General features: G+C 40.4%; 1 protein-coding gene across 1 annotated transcript; it reads right to left on the minus strand.

Annotated features, from left to right (window-relative positions):
• Window positions 1-18262: 18262 nt before the first annotated feature.
• Window positions 18263-22116, minus strand: nkx2.1 (NK2 homeobox 1). The gene is made up of 2 exons (XM_046413972.1): window positions 21039-22116; window positions 18263-20293 (listed from the first exon to the last, which is right to left on the minus strand). The coding sequence occupies exons 1-2, from the start codon at window positions 21403-21405 to the stop codon at window positions 19617-19619; spliced, it is 1044 nt and encodes a 347-aa protein (XP_046269928.1). The 5' UTR covers window positions 21406-22116; the 3' UTR covers window positions 18263-19616.
• Between the last annotated feature and the right edge of the window lie 409 nt (window positions 22117-22525).

The raw sequence follows: 22525 nt of genomic DNA on the forward strand, positions 1-22525 counted from the left end.
CAACCACGACCACACCTATGGAACAAATTACTTGAAGATGAAAGGTGTGTTTCTTTTATTCTTGTTTCCCTTTTAATGTCATTTTCATTACTTTTGTTTGTACCCCTTGGCTCTTAAGTCATAATTTTCAATTTATATTTTTGCCTCTTTTTATATGCCCAGATTTTCTTTTATTCTCTCTTTCAAAGTTAGCCTTTATAAAGTTTCAATCTGTGTGAAGTACTTTGAAACTGTCCCGGTGTATGAACTGTGCTTCATAAATAAATTTGCTTTGCCTTGCCATGTAGCTGGAGAGGTTGCACGTACTGCTGATAGCTTTAGGAGAGGCTTCAACAGAATACAATGTCACTTTGTTATTATCATTAAGAGTTAAAAAAAGGCTCAGTGTCACCGGTGCACAAATTCCACACAATAATACAAATGGCTCATAGGGATCAGTGCACTCTAAAGCTTTTCTGTAATTAGTGAAATGCAAGATGAATGATGCTCAAAGAAGAAAATTATCTTCTGACTCCGCTCACTAAAATGAGCATAATTGCACATGTGTATCTACATGAATTGCATAAAATGCTTAAAATTCAACTCAGATAACTAAAGTGCATTGTACAGTGCATTTCACTCTGAATTAGCCATCTGCAGTCAGATAAGAAACAATTAAACGCGGCTACCTGCAGGCTGAACTGACTCAAACATGAGATTTCTGGCTACATTTTAACTTGATTGTCCAGAACTTACTTTTCAAACGGGAGAAAGAATGGTCACTCAATTATAGGAACATTGTCCCTCAGGCCACAGCAGACTGTGCAGCAGGGCATCGGGATGGGAACCTGGCGACAATGGCGTATTTTTCTGAGTTGAGTGACTGTGGGAAAATCTCCCTCCTCTATTCAGACATTTTTTCTCTTCTTTTCAGATAATGGGGAGAGAGACTGATGAAGGCAACAACAGAAAAAGAACAATTACAGGCAATGAGAAAGCACAACCACTCAGAGCTCAATAATGCTCTCTATAAGGGTTAATCATTTTAGGAAGGGGTCTGAAGACAAGCCTTTTTAGTTTAATTCATCTCTGGGGTGATATTTTTTCCCCCTGAAACAGGAAGGGAACTGTAACACTTGACATGGTTTGACATGCTGAGCTATTGCTGAATGTTCCCACACAGCAAGGAGCTCAGAAATTAAAACAGAGCTCATTTAATTTGACTGATGGTAGACCCAAGAGCTGTGATTATTATTATTTTTTTTTGTTTTGTTTTGTTTTTCTTTCTTTAAACTGGAAGGAATTGTGATTTGATTTATTTTTATATTAGCCAAAAATTTTGCAGCAAATCATGCAGGTCAAATGTCAAGTTATGTTCCTGTACTCTAAAATACTGTATATTTTTGAAAGAGCTGGAATTTGTAAAAGAGCAGTGGTGGAAGAATATACATCTTTTAGTTATGAGTAAAAGTCCAATATTTTGAATTTTTGGAAGCAAAATGTACTTAAAGTTACAAAAAGTACAAGTGTTCATTAAGCAGAATGGGCCTCGCCGATGTGGTATTATGAAATTGCTGCACTTGAGTAAATGTACTAAATGCACATAAATGTACCTTAAGACTGTGCAAGCATATATAAACAATGTGCATTTTTGCCTTTTGTAATACAAATCACCAATGGCACAACAGCAAAATTACAACTATATACAGCAATTTCTTAAAAAATATGCTTAAAAATATATGAAATGCTTAAAAATATTTAACCATTCAATTTAGCATTCCTTAAAAAAACTGCAATGGACTCAAACAAAACTAAATTCCTCTTAGTCATCACTTATCAGCCACTCGATGTGCCTGCACTTTCTTATTTTCTTATAATTGTTCTGTGTCCGGGACGTTCCTGAGCGTCTGTGATTCTGGAGGAGGGTTGTTGTTTTTTGCTGAGTCTCATTACCAGGTTGATAAATACCAACGTTTGACACTGATGGCTATTTGATGACCTGGGAGCAACAGTAAGAGAGCAGCGCAGAAACTCTGCACAGAACGCCTTTAAGAAGGAGGTCAGAACGTGCTGAAAATGCAGCTTTGAGCGGATATAAGGACATTTTAAAGTGATTATTAATGTTTGTCAACAATAATAGCTTAACCATAAAGGGTATATAAACACTCCATGAAACATAAACACAGAGTACAGCATGTCGAAATGGAGTTTAGTGTAAATGTAAGGAGGACATAAGGCTATTTTTATTAATACATTGGTCAACAATTGTGACTATGATGCAGCAGTTTAGGGATGATCAATAACACAGTATAAAGCAACGTCTGCCCACCACATGGAGTGGACATTTGCAAGAGTTATTCTTAGCAAATAAAGTAATAAACACTTGTTTATTGTACACTGTATGTGTACTCTAATGTGTCCTTATATCAGGTGTTAACATTAATTATTATATCTAGGCATTTAGTGTCTTGAACACTAAGAACGGTGCACCTGTTGCTTGAGCATGGTTGTGTGTTTCAGCACCAATGTTATTGTTATGTCCATGTGAAATAAATTAATTAATAAATCAATAAATGTATTGCTTGTAAAATACTAAATATAGGGTGAGGTTAAAGTAAAGTGTTACCAGTATGTTTTTTAAAAAACATTTTGTGTTTGTAAACCTCAAAACACACAAAAAAAGGCAAAGCACTGAGTAACAACATGCAAGTTTCTTGAGTTCGCAAGTAAATAATTACTTCATCTGCTTGCCAAGAGGGGCGCCCTGAAGTGCATTTTCAAACAATGAACAGCAAGAGGTTCTTTTAAAAATTTTAGTTAGCATTAAGTGACACTGAAACACAACAAACCTCTGCAAAAGCCAAAACTGGTTGCTTAGAACAATAAATTGCATTGTAGTGTGTAATTAGCTATTTGTTAATTACTTAAACATTGCTTACAAATGTGAAACAGGAGGCTGACTCCAACATACCTTGTCAGGTGTAAAATATTCTACTTTGGTTCAGAGAGTCTGCAGAGAGAGGGAGTTTGTGTTGTAAACAAGGTGCTGGTGGTGGAGGGAAGCGAGTGAAGAGGGATTGTTGCTGCCTCTTGCCTCAGTCACATCAGCCACCTGCAGGAAAGTAAAAAAGGTCTGCTTTTGAGCCTGTCTGCTCCACAGCGGCAGATGATGTTGACAGAGCATGAGACAGAGTAAAGCCCAGACGGGAGGGTCAGGAGAAAGAGGGAGCATAATGCAGAGCGGCAAGTGGAGTGCAGTAGGAAGGTTTTGTTTCGTTTAACTGAGAGAGGGCTGATTAAATGTATTCATTTCCTGTGGGCTCAGGACTGAGCTCCCCTCAGCAGCTGAACATGCAGAAATGTTGTATTTAATACCTATCAACCAATGTTTTTAACAACCACCTTTCATTGTGAGAAGAGAACCACTTCACCGTGACGCAGGAAAACACAACAGTGTTTTGGAGTGAAACACAGACAGCATATACTGAAATGCCTGCTTGTTTCATTATTCACGGTTTAACAAGGTTAAGAGGTGAGCGGCTCCATGAGTCTGTACCGAGACCCATCAGTGTTGTGAGCTAAATGCTAACATGAGCACAATAACCAGGCTAGTATGCTCATGTTCAACATATACACTATATAGACAAAAGTATTGGGATGGAGCTGTGTTTCAGGGGTTGGGCTCGGCCCCTTACCTCCAGTGCTGAGACATTTTGGACAATGCTGTGTGTTTGTTGAAGGCCCTTTGCACAAAGCAAAGCTCCATAAAGACATGGTTGGATGAGTTTGGTGTGGAAGAACTTGACTGGCCCACACAGATTCCTGACCTCAACCCCATCCAACACCTTTGGGATGAACTGGAGCAGAGATTGCGAGCCAGGCCTTTTGGCCCACCAGTGCCTCACCTCACGAATGCTCTACTGCATGAAGTACTACAAACTGACCCCACCCCAGAGAAAATGGATGGATGAATGAGGGACAGAGAATAACTGAAACTGATGGGAATGGTATGTTTTGTTGGTACTTGGTCATAAACCAAGGTATTGGGGAAGTTTAGGGATCACTGTGGTTATTGCAATTCATCCTGACAGGTGACATCCTACAGAGAGTAGCTGAAACATTTCAGTCAGATTTGTTTTCAATCAAATAGTGCTAGCAGAAGGGATCAAAAAAGTCATTAGGATTCATCCTTAAGAAACCATTAATGTCTGTTTCACAGTTTAGGGTAATCCATTCAGTAGATGTCGATATATTCCACTTGTTTCACATTTTTTTCATGCTAACAACAGGACTAAATAGAAGCACAACTGGAACTGATGGGAATGTGATGGCTTTTGGTCACACGACTAACATACTTGACAAATAATTGCTGCAGCAAAATTATTGTAATTTCATTGCACTGCAACCAAATGTTGTTGAAATGTTTCACTCCAAACCTGAAATATCAACCTATTGGTTCGGTCTTGGTCCAGACTTTTGAATCAGTCGTCTGGCATTATCAGGGACAGCTGGGGCTCAGGAGGTAGAGTGGGTCGCCTACTTTAGCCGCGAAGGTCGGTCTTTCTATCCCCTGCTCCAATTGCATGTTGCAGCGCAAGATCTTGAACCCCCAACGATAAACCGATCATCAGGGTCAAGCGCAACCACTGGAACCAACAATGGCGGCCGCTAAAGACATTTTATGTTGACAGCATGACGTCACAATATCACCCTACATAATTTGTTTTTACTTTGCTTCACTCCACTCTTAAAACCTCTGCAAAGCCATCTGTATTGACTTCAAATTATGTTATATGCAGGCAGATATGTTGATTTGGACTGGTTTGACAAACAGTTCCACAGAAATCACCGTGTCTGACTGAAGATGCGCAACTCTTTGACAATTCTGTATGATATCAATTAGTGTTGACACTACATGAAAAATTGGGAGATCGCCAAAATCTGTAGGATTCACCCTGTTGGGACACTGAATGCCTATACATAAATTCATAATAAACTTTTCAGTAATTGTTGAGATATTTCAGTCAAGACTAAAGAGATGACAGACCAACATTACCATCTAAAGATGCTAGCGTGACTAAAAAGCAAACATAGCACTGGACAAAATCAGGAAAAAAAACAACATGTTTTTACTGTTCACACAAAGGCAAACCCAGCTCCACCAAACTCTTAGTGAGATGGGGAAAAACACCACACTCCTGTGTAATTGAGCCACCTCTGAAACTTTGCCACACAGGTAGGCAGGCAGGTTATTGCTTTAAGCCACTTCTGATTGTGAAGAGCATTGATGATATGGACAAAGCTCTAAGGATCCTCATAAAGTTATTAACCAGCTTTTACTGCGGACCACCGCTTTTCCTGCCTCGCTTCCAATCAGCAAGGGGAAGATGCATGGCTACCATCACTTCAGCCCTTGCATGTGCAACCGCTTGATCAGCTTAGTACAGGTTCCCTTGCACCACATATGGAGCGACTGAAGAGGTCTCTTGCCTGACCCATGTTCAGATGGTTTTCCATTTCCACTCACTGTTTGCAAATCATGTTTTTTTCTCATATCTGACAGATCAAACGACCCTTCAGAAATAGCACAATGAAACTGGAAAACTGGTGAGATAACACAAGGCAGCAGATATCGAGGAACAAATATCTCACCAAAAGGACCGAGTGTAGCAGCTTTCGGGAGCTTTCACTCAAGTTTGCCCAGTTGTCATTGAATTGTAGATGTTCAAATTTCCATGTTTTTGTGCTCTTTAAACTTGTATTGCGGGACTTTTGCATATCAATGAATGTTACATTCAAGCACTTGCCAAAGAGTTCACACAATGCTGATTAAGCCTATCCCCGCCAGATAAAGCTCTCTGTGTTTTGCAGTATTGCAGAGATTTTAAACATAGAGTCTATGGTGACTTTCCTGCATTGTAAGTCAACCAGCAAAGACTGGTTTGGCTGGAGGTGAAGGGGGAGTCACCCCAATGAAGGAGTCGGCTACACTGGCAGAGCCCGCCGCATCATTTGCAAGTCGCGGTGTTTGTGTAGCCTGATTACTCTCATTGCCAAAAGGGAAGGATAAAAGTTCCACGTTTAAGGTTTAAGGCCTGTTGATGCATATTGGTTCAAAACCTCACTGGCTCATTATGGTGTAAATGTAGTCAAAGGCTTGCCCACACTCATAAGCATGTGTATTTCGGTGAGGAATACTACATCTATGTTAAGTTTGTCGATTAATGCTCAACATTTTTAGATTAACAAAGGGTCAAATGACTCTATAATCTCATTGGTTTGGCTTTACAGCTTTCAGCTTTACTGGTTATGTTACATTCACTTTGCTGATGCTTTTATGGAGAGTGACTTACATCAAGTGCATATCACTTGAAAAGGTGGAAATATGTCTGTGTTCTGCACAATGAAGTCATGCAAAATTAAAAAAGTCTTTTTTCAAGGTAAGCGGTTAATGCACAGATAAACTTAACATGTATAACTTGACTTCTGCACCCTCAGCCAATAAATGGAATAAAATTTCCTTCAATGATCTGTTTGAATAGAGGCGTGAATTTCCAATAAGTAAAAGTTAACATTGTAATAAGATGCAGTAGTTAAGCACATGTTCTTAGTCACATTCCATCACTGGTCAGCTCTCACCCCATAGGTGACAAATACCCAAGTTGGTGACATGTTTCCCTGCTTTGTCCTCCCTGCAGCTGAGACAGGAGCCAGCAGAGCCTAAATGGCCGAAGTGAAGTGCAGTGAGTCAGAGTGCTTCAGTCATTCAGCAGACTTTCCCTGAGAGGCTGCATGTTGATAGTTCCCTTGTTATTACATCCGCAGTCATGTAGACGCGCCTGAAACATGGCTGTCTGCCAGAGCCGCACATACTGATCAAGGCATGAGATATTTCTGATGGATAATGACAAACAAATGATTGATCAAAGTGATGCTGTTGGGATCTGAGTGCTTTTTGAGCTTGTTTGCACTGAATGTACAGACGGCTGTAAATGCAATTTTGGTGGGAAAAATATTCATTTTCTTTGCTTTAGACAAAGTACCAGTACTGCAGTGAAAATACACAAATAGCTTGCTTTCCACCACTTGGTGTATGGATATCTATAATGTAGTAATGTTAAAAAATGTCTGACATGTTTTTTCAGAATCTGGATCTTTGTAACTGCTCACTCAGCACGCAGACAATCTCACCTCAGTCTCCCAGTAGCCCTGCAAATACATCTTGTTATATTACTCTCCCCTCCTCCTTCCTCATTTCATCATAACATCCCTGCCCCCACCTTCAGCTGGCTGCACCTGTCACCTGCAGGCCTCTGCCTACATTCAGGATCAATTTACATAACCTCATTTAGCAGTTCACAAATCAGAGCCATTAAGAGCTACTAACAGGAACCAAGGGTTCTAATTTAGCTTGCCTTTCACAGTGGGAAAATTGTTCAGTTCAGGCCTACAAATAAAGATTCAGGTCTTGGCTTTGATTGTTGATTGTGATGGTAAATGTACAGATGATTAGAACAGATTTCCCCCCCTCCTGTATTGATTTCCTGCCAAAACACAGCAGGCACTGGTCCTGCACTGGGAAACCACTGGAAGAGGTGAACACAAGTGGAGTTTGTTGCAGAAATTGATATGTACATATATTATGTTTGAAAGTGTTTAGTAAAATTGTAAATCTGCAGTGGTTAGTAATGTTCTGCAAAATATGAAACAGATTTTAAGATGATCTATTAAGCATTTCTGGTTATCTTGTAAGTGTTGTTCAGAATATTAAGCACAGAAACACATGGGGGGGGGGAAAGGATCCAGAGGATAAAAACGGGATTTCCTGAATAATTCTATAACAATTTAATTAAAGTAACTTAACGCATCTTTGATTTCTCAATTACACAGTATCCCTAAACTGACAGCCACACAATCATTTGAAGGATTTTTCTGCAGACTTAGATGCTTTTATTTACATTTGTGTGGCAATGTGACGGTAGCAAAAACCAATTCAGGGAGCAGCTGAATAGCTGAAGTCAAGAGCTGAAAAATTATTTTCAATCTGCATTCAATTTGGCAAAGATGAGGCTCATAGAATAAAGAGGCTGATTCAAATTTCCACTTGTTCACCACTAAACTTGGTGGTGCGGCCTTGTGAAAGTGTGCTTTTAGGGGGCATTTTTGGGGGAGCATTTTTTAATTAATCAACAAATCAGCGCTCCTCTCGCTGGCGTTCCAGACGCATATGTTTGCACTTCAGGCTGTAGGATAAGGAGGAGGCTCGGCATGAGATGCATCCAGGCAGCCGCCTACAGATTTTGTCTACCGCTGTTGCAAAATGTGATTGCATAACCTCAGTCATCAGCAGGCAGATAAGAGCCACAATAACAGTAGGCCCATAGAGTTGGCAAGGTTTAGAGGATATGCGCTGAAAGACCCAGACACATTGCATTGACTGTATATAAAAGCTTTGGGGGTCAAGTCACACAAAAAATGAAAATGTTTATGAGGTGTGATTCAGTAAAGTGGCCCTGTCCAGCTTTGGTCCAGCTCGTTTGAGTCGTTTCACTTGAGGATAATTTATTACAAGTGTGCAGAGCAGGTCTATGTGGGGGTTGGGATTTAGCAGAATGGTGCTTGAAAATGCTATAGCAACCAACAAGAGGTTGTGGGCCTTTGGTGAAAGCAACTGTGATTGTGTAAAAAAGAGAGAGAGAGAGAGACAAGATAGCATACTGATCATGATGGTAGAGCATGACATTTTAACATAACTCTTGGTTAAGCAACAGAGTTCAGATTATTTTTTAAGCCAGTAAACAGTCAAAAACAAACGAGGTGTTGCACAAACAACTTTTTAATGAATGGTCAACGTGGAGTTTTTGAGTTGTTAAAACGACTCAAATGTCACTTTCACGCTATTTTGACCTTAACACAGACAGTTTAGGAGTTAAACAGCAAAGGCCATCTTGCCTTAAACTCAAGTCCAGGACTGACTAAAATTAAATTCTTAAAGAAAAAGACACTTGGACAGCAGCCAGTATCTTGTCCATCACTCTTAAAAAAAAACAGGACAAGGAGGAGACAACTGTTGTTGTTGTGTAGCCTAGACGAATTACTTTTAATGAACATGCAATTAATGGAAATAGACTCAAAGGTTTCAAAGCAAACAACGATTCTAATTGATTTGCATCTCCCTTTTTTTTGAACGCTCCGATTCCTTTTGTCCGGCCTCTCTATTGATTACCCACCATGTGTATCGCTCCGCATGTGTTTTCCTTCATTAGGAGATAACGGGTTCCTGACTACTCCCATCCCCGGGTTTAATGTTGCTTAATGTCTACTTTGTTCCCGTGTCATGTTGGAGGGCAGCGAGAATAATGAGAGAGTGGGTGGGCCGTGATTGGCCCGCAGTAAGGCAATAGTGTTTAGGGCGCCGGCTGCAAGGGGATCAGTGGAGAGGTTAGAAAAGCAGAACCTTTTGGGCTGGCTGAGACGCAGCATGTGGCCTCGGAGTCCGATTCACTCTCACTTACACTGCTGTTTTCTGTTAAACTGCCATTTTGGCATCAACACCTGACACTCTTTTATTGAGCTGCCTGTCAGCCCTGACATCCCTGAGACGCGCGTTATGGGCTTTTGATGGCGAGGAGACGTGTTTAACATAAATGCGCCTCCGTGCAGCACATAGCTGCTCTTTAGGGATTAGGATAGGCTATAAGCCCTTATTCTGTCGATTTCCGTTCATTTAGCCTGTAAATTGACCAAGTAAGAAATCACAGAGGCTATATCCTACTGAGCAATTCAGCGACCGGAATAGCATACAGTGACAATTGGCCTAAAAAGAGAACTACCGCGTTGTGAACAGAATTGCATGTTAGCTAATTGTTAATTTAAGCGACTCGCACTGGCTAATTATGTCGGCACAGCCAAGCCATTTGCATGATGGACCAGCCACCTGCCTGAAGGCACTGCCAGGGCAAACTATGTAATTACTGAACAGCAGTGGGGCAATTTTTGACTGTCGCCCCCTTTGTGTCACATGAATTCCTCGTAATGACATATTTCATTAGGGGGGCAAATATCAGCCCCCCCTCACGGCTGCAGAACAAAACGCACAAGTCTCAACAGGTCCTAATATACAGGACCTATTTACATCCACCTCCACCCCGTGTTTCTGTGAACCTGTAGTTATGTGGGTCTTTACTGTGAGTTAAATGGACGACTCGTGTCTTTTCTCAGCTCGGCTCGTGCATGTTTTGCTCGGGTTAAAATGAACCAGGCCTTTTCTTAAAAAGTGATTGCAGCCTGAACTCATTAAGCTGTCAAAGCTGCACACGCTTTGGGATCTTGATTGCTTATTGTCGCAACATTCAAGGATTTATTTTAGTGTTATTTCTGGTGGACTGTCAGATTTAGGAGGGTGTCATCAAGTTTCCCCACTTTGCTGGGAATATGTGTAAACTTTTATCATCTATTTATTTCGGGAAATAAATCAAAACTAAAGAAAGAAAGAAAGAAAGAAGTATAATAAGTCCAAGGTGTCATCGTGTTAAAATTTCACTGTATTTCACTCATGTCGTTGTAGCCTAATGTGCTCCCCACAAAAATTAAAAAAGCATATATGTAACTGAATATCATTATTGATGCGACTATTTAGCGTTTCCTACCATATCTCACTACAAACAGTCGAGTAAAAGTCCTGCATTCAAAAATATGTGCCTTCTTAAGTAAAAGCACAGAAGTATGAGCAACAAAATAAAGTATTAAAAGAGGTCATTATGATAATTATTTCATTATTTTTAATCGTTCAATATTAAAATATACCTGATATACTTAAATGCTGTAGGTGAAACTAATTGTAATCATCTCGTGTACTGTTTTGTAGTTGCAGCTTTAGTAACACAATATGTGTCATATAATGGTCATATGTTCCGTGCGCGAAATCTTAATTTGAAAACTGTCAGATTTAAGTTGTAGTGACGTGTAAAAAGTAGAAATGCTCAAGCAACGTACAAGTACTTAACTATTGCGCTGCTCTTAATATTGGTTAAAATACTAAACTTTCTATGTCCATTCCTATCAAAAAGTTTTGCACAGTTTCTCTACCTAAAGTGTACTCGTGTTTATAGCATCCAGGTCAATTTGAATTCACTTTAAGCCTTGTCATTTCAAAGGGATAGCCTTGGACTATTCAGACCTTCATTAAATGGAGAAGTTATTGCCGCAGGCCTATAGAGCAAGCAGCGGGACCCGGGTCGGTGTGGAGGGTTTGGTGTTAACGGGGTTAGTGATGGCTCGTTGGTTTCCAAAGGACTCCTGCTGCTACTGTACACAGACATGACAACTCAGCTGGGCCCATTTAATTGGCAGGTTTAAGAGTCGCACACAATCACACGCGCGCAAGCACGCGCACTCAACACACACACGCATACACACAAACACGCATGTTACGCACGTTGTCTTGAATTTCTACCCCTGTGAGGACCTTCCGCATCAATCAGCCCAGCAAGGATTATATAACCTTAAACGCTTAATGTTGGCAGAATTTTCCAGGATGGAAATCCATAATTCCTCCCGTGCAAATAAGTGAGATCAAGTCAGTGGAGCCAGAAAGTTTAAATCCACAAAGAAAAACAAATATAATTTCTGGTTTCTTGAAATCTGTTTAAAGGGACAACAGAGCACTGGAGGGACTCAAAGCGGAATATTTAGCTGAACTTCTGTGGGTTATTCCACTATGTAACCCTGAGCCAATATTCAAGGTTTACAAACATGCTTGCAACCATTACAGATGACGTGAAGGTGGTTTTGGCTTGTAAAAAGCTATTTTTGTGAGATGAAGATTTGTGCTTCGGCAAAGTATACTTAAGGGAAATCATTCAATTATACACATTTTTCAAGAAGTAGAAAGAAAATTTGTACATCTTAACCATAATTTTCACCCTCTAATCCTACTTTTCTTTTTTTGAACAAATGCAAAATTTAGCCTTAAGTAATCATAAATACAGCCTCAATATAAATCATCTGAAACTCAGACCGGGTGTTCTAAGTACAGGAATACATCAACAGACTCCTGTTAATGTATGCACTTCTATTAGCTTAGATGGTCTCAACAAAGACAGCACTTCATTAGTTTAGAGGAAGAGAGCCATTCAACAACTGACCAAAATGGTTTGAGTATCGCTGCCAAGTGACCCCATAGTGTTTGCATGACATTATCCCTGTGCATAAATGATAAATATGTCTACATTTGAGGCATAGCCCCCCACAATTTGTCATATGTCAGATCTTATACCTCAGTTTAATTGATTTTTGTTTCAATAATAGTATATGTAATAATGTTATCATTATAATGCATGTCAGCTTCTTGCCCTCTTATTGCCCAGTTCCATCCCGTCAAAACACTAGACACCAATACACAAAAGACATAATTTCTAATATGTAAAACAAACTTCTGTCAGTTGTCAACGGTAAATTTCCAGCTTCAGCTATGAGCATTTATGGTTTTATTTAAAATATTTCTTTACCATTCAAGTCTGTGAATTAAAAAAATAAAAAAAGATATAATTTGGGATCAAGAAACTGGTTGGGATTGAGATTTAAACTCCAATCTGAGCAAACCTGTATGGTTTAAGCCAGAAAATCACAGGAGGTTAGAGGTATCCTCCAGGCCAGTAATTTTCAAACTACACCAGCTCTGAAGAGTAATTCTGCTCCAGAATTTCTCTCTGCCTGCTACATGATTTTGACAAATGGATGTCAAGAGTGAGAGTGAGGAAGGTGGTAAGTCTGTGTTGGTGGAAAACCTTATTGCTCTGGGCACATTTGTTGTAGCTGTTTGTCTTCCTGTTGCATTTTATTTAACCAAATGTTACCTTGAACGCGATTTCAACCAGACATTTTAATGAAAAGGTGTTTTAGCATTGACGTATTTTATGTAGAAGTTCCTTCCTCTGATAGTTGACTAAATCACCTAAATTTTTCAGAAAATCACCTTTGACTGGTGGCTTCACTTAAGCAAATGTGAGGTGCCGCAGGAATCAGCTCTTGCAACAGTTATTCTCTAGTTGAGATACAACTTCCTGAGCGATGCAATTGTCGATTCAGTCTAAACTCTCTGATTTGTTTCTTGACTTTACATTGTGCAAATGAAAGTTTTGCGAAATGTATGCTTGGATTTCAGCTGGTAAAAACCTTTGCTTATATTTCGCAAGAATGTGTCTTCTGCAGCTCCATATCTTCTCACAGTTCTGTGCTGTGATCTTTAAGCCACGCCCCCTTTATAGCAATCAAGTCACATGTTGAGGACTTGATTCAAAATCCCTCACAACTAAACCCTGTCCTCATAGACATTTTGCTCAAAACACATTACAAAACTTATGTATCACTGCCATTTCCATTCTATGCAGATGATACCTTCCTTAAAACTTGAATCTCTTCCCTGTATTTATACATTCATGTCAGTGACATTCTACTTTCTAGCTTTGAAAACAATAAAATACAGAGGCATTTTTTTGCCATTTCAGACTTTTGGGTTCATGAGGTAAAACGGTGAGGAACAGTTACATAAAAAATACCAGGAGTGCTACCTAATAAAGATGTCACAGGTCTAGTCGTAATCTTTAATTCAGAATATTTACACGGATTATTAGCATTTCACACTTACAGCTACATTTAATTTAGAAAGTTAACCACCAGTAGTAAAGAGTTTATACTTGATAATTCCTTAACTACTAGGGTTTACTAGGGCTACCAGTATTTGCTTGAATATGTTTTCAGTCGTCTCACATATTGTAGATAAAATTTCTCCAATTTTGTTCCATATGAAAAAGTTGGTTAATAATAGTATGTACATGGCAAAAAAGTATCCTTTTCTGTTAAAGACAAAACTGTTACAGTTCTATTTTTCTAAAATGTTTAGTGACGTACTGCATATTGTCAGTCATCTTTACAATTTTTTTTTAACAATTCTGTTTCATTCTATTTTTTTTAGAATTTCATTTGGTCTACATGTTTCTTTAATATGTTCCCAAAGCTGCAGGTCATGAATAAATAAGCAGGGATAGCTAGACAAACCAACAAGAATTATATAAAACTTAAGTTAATATAAGTCAATAGTCAATAAGTCAATATTTTACAGTGTTTTAAACATCTTTGTGAATTTTGACCGAAGAGACCACTCAACATCCAGTCTGAAAGATGTGGGTTCAAACCCTGCAGCAATTCTTTGCGCAAGACATTGACTACCATTTAATTAATGGCCTGTCATGTTAAACTGATAAACATGCATTTACAAGTTTTTATCCTTTTTTGGGGCTACACATGACGTTGATTGTTTTTTTGTGCAGGTTTTTTTTTTTTTTTTTTTTTTTTTTTGCTCCGTCAGTGTTATTAAAATGAAGAGAAATTGCAGACGGTCCCAGAGAAATTTTCTTCAAAAGAAACAAAGCCAAATGAACACCGAAGATGTATAAAATGTGCTTTGTTCATCAGAGGGAGGGAGAGAGAAAAGACTCCACTCAGCAGGCTCTGAATGCTGCATTTCATGCCTGCAACAATTATGCTGAAAGGTCAAGTATTACAGCATCTTGTGCTCCGCTTTGCATGCAAAGTATTTCAGTTCACAAATGACCCTCGTTTGCGCTCTTTGAACAATGGCTTCAAGAACCAGATAAACGTAGGACAATTAAAGATTTTTTGCTGCTAGCTGACAATAACATTTACCAAAGGGGGTGATTGCGGTTGCTGTGTAATTGTCCTATTTGTAATGCACATGAATGCTTAGGCCTGCTGCAGTGAAATGTTTAGGAACTCAAGAAAGAGCAACCTTGGAAAGAGATGGCTGTGCTTTAAAAGAAGAAGAAGTAGGCTTTTTTATAATCTCTGAACAAGGTTAATATGAGATTGAAAAATAGTTCTGTGGAGTTTCTGGCTATTTTTAAAGATGTGTTAGATTTGACTTGATTTTATCTAACTCATCATACACATTTTTGTTAGCCTACTAAAGCCCATCTTTGTACTGACTTTCTGTGTACATCTATTTCAGTACCGTGGACAGCACCACATCTGCCTCTTGCCAGGCAATAATTATACTACTAGGCATTCCCCTAACATTCAAACATACTTTTAAAAATATAAATAAAAATCTAAATTCAAAGATTTGCTTGGCTTCAGCAGCTATCCATGTAAAATCTTGCAAAATAAATGATTAGCAAGTAAAATCATAATCATAACTAAGCTTAACATATTAACATTAATATTACTAGCGGCTCTAGTGTTACAGTGTAGGCTACTGCAGCTCTGTGTGTGCGGTTCGTCCAAGTGGTGTTGCTGTACCCCAGCAGAGGCCAGTGCTCGACTGCTGTGGGCAGGTGCAATCAATATCAACCACTGTACGGTTTCTGTATTACTTTCAGATGTATTAAAGAGTGTACTTTGAGTGTTACAGGGCTATATGACTGTTGATTGTGATAGTTTTTGTAAATTAGAATTTCATCAATGGTTATGAGAGGAGAGGAAAGGAGAGGAGACGATAGGATGAAAGGAAAAAATCAGAGCAGAGCACAACAGTTCCTGCTGCTCACAGATGTTAATAAATAAAATTAAAAAGAACTATTTGCTAAACCTTGGCCACAATATCTAAACTTGCCTTTACATAACAATGCATATGTCTCTGGGTAGGATGACGAGTTATGTATGGACTTTATTTATCTCTTATCTCTGCCTTTACATACAATGAAACAAGAGGAGGTTGAAAAAAGAAAAACACAGTGAACTATTAAACATTTTTATGTAGAAAAAAAAAAAAACAAAAAAACAGAAAGTCCATCCCAACTTTTAGTTATTTTTTTCCAATATTAGAATGGCAGGAAATGAGTTGAGTTAAATGTATGAATTATTATTTATTTTTAGTTTGTATGTGTGGGGTGGGGGTGGGGGGCAGATTTGGTCCCCCATTTTCATGGATACGTCCATAGCCTCTTGCAACAGGAAAAAAAAAATCAACAAAAAAATACCACATAAAACTGTAATAGACTCAGTGCAGTGTTCATATCACAAATACCGCCATAGTCATCAGTATACTGTAGGCCCACTTGTCAGAAATCACACTTTCACTTAATCAGTCGACGACGACGCTCTTGTTTTTGTCTGTTTCTAATATTATTCTTATGTTTTACGCTTTAAAAAAACAGTTTAACTTTTTCACATTTTATTATGGATATATAACTCCCGCCCCCAGTTGTTCCGTGACTCCTGCACACTGCAGAAACATCGCACATCTTCAGGTGATTTAATAATATAACACCTGCTTTGTCCTGAGAGTGTATCCACTTTATCCACTATTTTGATAATATTCCTTTTAATACGGTGAAAATGCTCGGGGTCACTACACTGTGTCATTTTTGTTAAGAAAAAATACCGATTTAATTATAGGTTGCAAAATTTCTTAATTAACAATCAAATTTTAGTCTTTAAAACCACATAATTCTCTTTGTTTTACACCTGTCGAGATTTAAATCAACTCTATAGCTTGGTGAGTGTCTCTGGGAATTTACTGCAGCCTTAACTCCAATTCACACCCATTATATCTGCATAAACTTAAAATTCAGTTTTAACTACATGCCACTGATGCATAAAGCAGGACTTCTCGATGCTACACGGTACCCCAAAGTGATGCCGAAGCTAAACAGGCGAATAAAATTCAACATCCAGGCACTAACTCAAATATGATTACCTTGAGATTAGGAACTAATTGCTTGGGGTTCATGGAGACCAGCCCGCCATAAAGCCAGGAGGACTTGGGGAGTTGCACTGTGGGTTTCTACAAAAGAGAGCGATGAGAGCACACACGCTTCCAACAAGTCATTCTCAACAGCTACAAGCTGCACACAAAGACCACACACCGCGCCAAAGACATGTTAATGTAATCCCAAAGTTCTCACTTTTCCCCCGAACAAAACCAGCTCTGCAAAATACCTAATAGAAGACAGTTTTTGATGCTGCAGAGATTTCGCTTGAAAGTCCCCTGCATAAAAACAAAAAAGGAAAAAAAGGGGGGATGGGGGGGTGTAGGCTGCCTGCTAACACCGGGACTGCTTGTCTTAAAGTGACACACGCATATTAGAGAAGAGGTCAGTGTAAAGTTTAGTTTCCTGTTTTCATATTGTTGTTGTTGTTGTTTTTGAAGTTACGCGTCAAACGATAAAAGTGAGTCGCGCCTGAAATTCTTCCCTCCAGAGGAATCAGTTCACATGCCAGGAGCCCAAAGGTGTCAAAGCCATAACACCAACACTTTCAAGGTTTCCACTAAAGAAGCTCTCGTATTTAAAAGCTCGCCAACGTCGCGGTTGAAATATAATTAAACAAGCATAATATCCGGAAGTTAAGGGCTGAAAATGCAGTCAGACAACCGGGATATGAATGAGTGAGCCCATAGGAGTCAGGTGCAGACTGGAGCTGTGAGCGGCGGTAGGCCTACAACACACACACACACACACACACTTCATAGTTTGTTTTATTTGTAGCGTAACTGGCAACTTATTTCGAGGGCAACGACAGAGAAAATAGTCGACTATAGCCAGACGATGTGTCGATCGATTACAGGGTGTTTGCTTTCTCATTTTGAGCCTGAATTAAAGCGGCAAGAAATCGCAAAACGAGTCGGTTTTGGTGAAGTTTGAAACAAAGCTTCAGAGAAGCAGCAGCAAGCACAGAAATAACCGGTTATCTCATAACAACGAGTGACCGTCCGGGAATATCTGTGCTAATTAACGTGCGATTCAAACAATGATGCAATGACAACGTTTCTTTTTTTTCCTTTTTGAAATCAAGACAGATAGAACTTGAGCCACAAGTCTAAAAGCACCTTTTTGTTCTTGAATCAAACTATTTTAAATTCAGTTAAAGCTGTATTGCACCTCATCCAGACCAGAACCGTTTGAAATTACAGCTGGAGGACAACTCTGAATAGAAAACAACTTATTTCAGCCATAAACGAAAATCACCTGTCGTTACCTCCGTCGCTTAGCAACCGCAGTGTTTACAGTTAATACTTATGGCGCTTTTAGGTGGCGGGAGAATAGTGCCTAATGATTATTATAGCTTATATTTACAGAGCCGCCAGTTAAAGAGAAATAAATCACTGGTTCTGTCTGTTCGTTATTGCGTCCGTTTAAAATAACACTACGAGATTAAACAGGCCTGTAGCCTGGGTTGTAAAAAAAATGTTTGTGTAAACCCTGTGTTGGTTTGTTATTGACACCGGACACAAACAGCGTTCCGCCGTTTCCTTTCAGTTCCCTGATTGATTATTGATGAAGCAGCTGATAGCCGCGCGCCGACGGTGATTTAAGAAGAAACCCGCGCTGTTTGGTCAGGGATTTCATCGATAAGCTGTTCTTTGCGCAGCGCTTGTGTTTGATGTTGGGGAGCCGACAGACCTCACCTTTGTGACTCACACATTCAGCGTGTAGGCTCGAAAAACACACACAACGAGAGGGAAAGAAAGAAAGAAAGAAAGTGAGAAAGAAAGAAAGAAAGAAAGAAAGAGAAAGAGAGAGAGAAAGCTGCGCGTAAAGGCTCAGTTTACGCAGCAGGAAATGCTCGGTGCCTTTCACGATAAGGCTGAGCCGTGTGTGGTTTGTCACAGAGGAAAACAGGAAAAATAGGCCCCAGTGTTTAATTGTAATGTCAGAATAAGAGCCTAAGTGTTGATAAAGTATCAAGTCCTGTCGGTTTGCCAAACCGGAACTTATTTAACAACATGGCCGTGATTTTTTTTTTTTTCAACGTAGAAAAATTTGCATCACATTTTCTCACAATGAGACTTTCCTAAAGGCGAAAACAAACCTAGGCCTATAATACTATAATCGAGGAAATAATAATAGTAATAATAATAATAACGCACGGGTTTCAGTTTTGTTCTCCTGATTTTTTTTCTCCCCAAAGAGTTATTTTCTCCATTTAACATCGCAGATGTCGACATAATTTCACAAAAAGCTTAACTGTCTTGTTTACATAATTTATTAATAGGACTGTTTTGTAGTAAGTCAAATATCTATATAAGTTACAAAGAAATAAAACGTACAAATACCAATGAAACGACAACAAACCGGCAATAGCGTCAAAAACTTTGTACAACAGATAGCTAAAATTCAAACCTTTTACAGAAATATACAAGCTAGATCTACGGCTTACATTAAATTCTATTATAAATCAGAGTCATGTGTGTGTTTTGTGTTGGGGTGGGGGTGGGGGTTAACAGCACCCTTATACAGCAGTTTTATTGTATATTTGCCTCCCTGTTCAGGTTCACTTTTTCCCAACTAATGCGGCCTATATGACTGCTGATTTCTTCTTTTGTCTCAATATAATTTACATAAATAAATCCAAGACTTTCACATCCGCAGATTCTGGTCAAAAGTGTTAGTTTTTTGTTTTTGTTTTTTTTTTTCCTCCTTCATTTCCGTATAAGTCACACTTCCTTCCAAAGGGTGAAAATTCAAAGAAGAGAGCTGCGCCGATGGTCACTCGGCTCTTGTTCAGATGCGCACATTTACATTGAAACTTGTCGAGTCTTGAAAGAAAAAGAAAAAAAAAAGTCTTTTTTTTCTTTAAATAGAAGTGTTGGTTTAAATCATAGCCGGCGCCTCCTGTCACCACGTCCTGCCGTATAACAGGGCTGAACACTGCAGGGCCGAGCCGTACTCTGCGCCGGGGGAATTGAGGTGTGAGAGGCCGGCCACTTGGCTCTGCAGTGACGGCGGACTGGAGGAGTGAGGCGCCAGATCTGGAGAGTGACCTGTGCTTCCCACCTGCTGGCTCTGATGCTGCCCGAGGCCGGACGTGTTGTTGGACATGATCATGACATTGCCGCCCTGCTGATGGTGGGTCTGCGCGGAGGACGTGGGCGTGTGGCTGCTGCCTTGGCACGGCTTCCCGTCCTTCACCAGCACCGGCACGGCCACCCTCCGCGGAGACTGCTGCTGCTGCTGCTGGCAGGAGCCGCTGTCCTGCTGCATCTGTTGCTGGGACACCTTGTCTTTCGCCTGCCTCTTCATCTTATACCGGTGATTCTGAAACCAGATTTTCACCTGGGTCGGGGTGAGGTGGATCATACTTGCCAGGTGCTCCCTCTCGGGGGCCGACAGGTATTTCTGCTGCTTGAAGCGTCGCTCCAGCTCGTAGACCTGCGCCTGGGAGAACAACACTCGCCTCTTTCTCCTCGGGGTGCTGGACAGAGAGCCCATGCCTTTACCCACGTCTGCCAGGGAGCTGAGGCTTCCCATGCTGCCCATGTTCATACCAGTCGACGAGCCCATGAAGCGAGAAACTGAGGAAACAAAGACACAAATAATTGCAAAATAAATCTGTGTCTAAGCGAAAAATTGATTAATTTTTTTGACGGATGAAGCTATGGATCATAGTGTTGTTAACACTGGCTATAATGTAATTCCAACTATTTCCATGGTGGTCAGAAAAGTGCCACTCAACATGGTCTGCATGTTTACAAGCAGCCGAGTGAAAATGACTCTTAAAATGCTTCCCAAATAGGAGGACGAACGCGTTCATAAAAACAAACCCCAGTGCGTATCAAAGTCCATTTTCATACATTATCAAACTGTCAAGTTCTATAAAGTAAACCCCAGAGCACAGAGTGAAGCAATAGCCCATGACTGACAGCGTATTATTAGGCTGGGCTAATGTGATGAAGTATTCCACATTGAATTAGCTTTGAAAGGTGCAGAGGTTACAGGAAAATTGTGGACATGAATGCTATGGTTAGACTTTTTCCGGATGTCGCACGCCGTGGGTGACATGCGTGTTTTGTTTTGTTTTTAACTTCATCTTTGCCCATCTTGATGATAAAATTAAAATCTAGCTGAAGAAATCGAAACTGGACGGGTTTGGAGAGTGCCCACTTTGGCGCACCAACACGTCCAGGTGACAGAGAACAATACAGCAGGCGCTAAAAATGCGGCATACACACGAAACGTGCACATAAAACCGCATTTCCGCATTATACGCGCTGCTACAACTCAAAGGCTGGAGTCAAAGCACAGGTGCAGGCTACTCACTGGTGGAGAAGCGCGGGTCTGGGTTGGCTCCGTACCAGCCGGTGGCCGTGGTGCTGCCCCTCATGCCATCTTGGTAGGACGGAAGGTCGCCCATGTTGCCCAGGTTGCCGTTACAGTAGCCCCCCATGGCCGTGTGTGACAGCTGAGAAACACCTGCCGCAGTCATGTGGTAAGCCGCAGACACAGTCCCATTGTGGCCCATGTGGTGCTGCTGCATCGCCGCCTGGGAGACCTGCGGCTGCCGGTAGGAACTGAGAGGTGCCCCCAAGTTGTTATTCTCCATACTTACTTTCTTATAGCTCTCCTCAAGGGGACTCAAGATATCGGAAACAGAAAAAGGAGTCGTATGCTTAGGGCTCATCGACATTGTTCTGAGGCTGGAGAGGGAGAAATTAGAAGGCAAGGCAATCTCTCCTCTCTCCCCTTTTTTTTTTTTTTTTTTTTTTTTTTTTTTTTTTTTTTTTCCGGCCAAAGCCCCTCTGGTTCCTGTTGTCTCAACGTCGATCCTGGTAGATGAACACGTAGGAGAGCGCCTCAAGTCCGCCTTAATTGGATTGAGTGGGAGCTCGGTGCTGGCTTTGGTTTGTTTTAGCTGGGTGCCAGGTTTAAGGCTACCATCAGAGGCGGGGCATCGGCAACAATACAAAACAGCTCTAGCCTCCTTTCACCGAGCGTAATTTCACTTACAAGACATGTGCTCCCCTCCCACCAACAATAACATAAGCGCCGTACATGATCATAAATGTTCATCCCGGCGGCTGCGGGCGGTGTCCGCACACGCTGCAGCTGCTGGGCTTGGAGTTTGCTGCTGTCGCTGATAAACACGCGGCTGCACCTTGAGACTTGCTGACCACAATACACTTTATTAACTGTAGTGATGTTTACGAGGGCCTCTTGATGAAAGGAGGCCTATATGGACTTGAGAGTTGGAGAACCACTCCTCAGTTGAACTACTGACTTTTAATGGCCATGAGAGGCCTCCAGTCAGTGATTGCAGGATTGTTTGTGTTATGCCTTATCGTACTCAGACATGCAAAAGTGCACTTGCGGGGAGGGAAATTGACTGATACTGATAAGTAAATAAATACACATCCGCGTGTTAAGTGGCTGCGTAAATGATTAACCCCCCTCGTTCTTTTTTTCTTTTGATATCATTGGACGCAAGCTGAGTGTTACCTAAATTCAGATGCACACACTCGTCTGAGAGACCCTGTTAAAAAAAAAAAAAAAAGGAAAAAAAAAACAACAACAACAACAAAAAAACAGAAACAAACAAACGGGAAAAAAATTAGGAGAGGCTCTCATGTGAAGTTAACGGCGTTCAAGTAGTCTCCTGCAGCACAACGCCAGGTAGCCCTCAGTAGCATCTCGCCTTAATGCTCAAGAAGCCGGAGCAGTTTAACCCAATCAGATCTCATTTCTCACATTTTTTTGCACAGGAGCACATAAGGAAAAAAAATAAATTTGGGCTTCGTCCAACCAGCTTT

Source organism: Scatophagus argus, chromosome 15 (assembly GCF_020382885.2).
Source record: "Scatophagus argus isolate fScaArg1 chromosome 15, fScaArg1.pri, whole genome shotgun sequence".
NCBI classification, from domain to species: domain Eukaryota; kingdom Metazoa; phylum Chordata; class Actinopteri; family Scatophagidae; genus Scatophagus; species Scatophagus argus.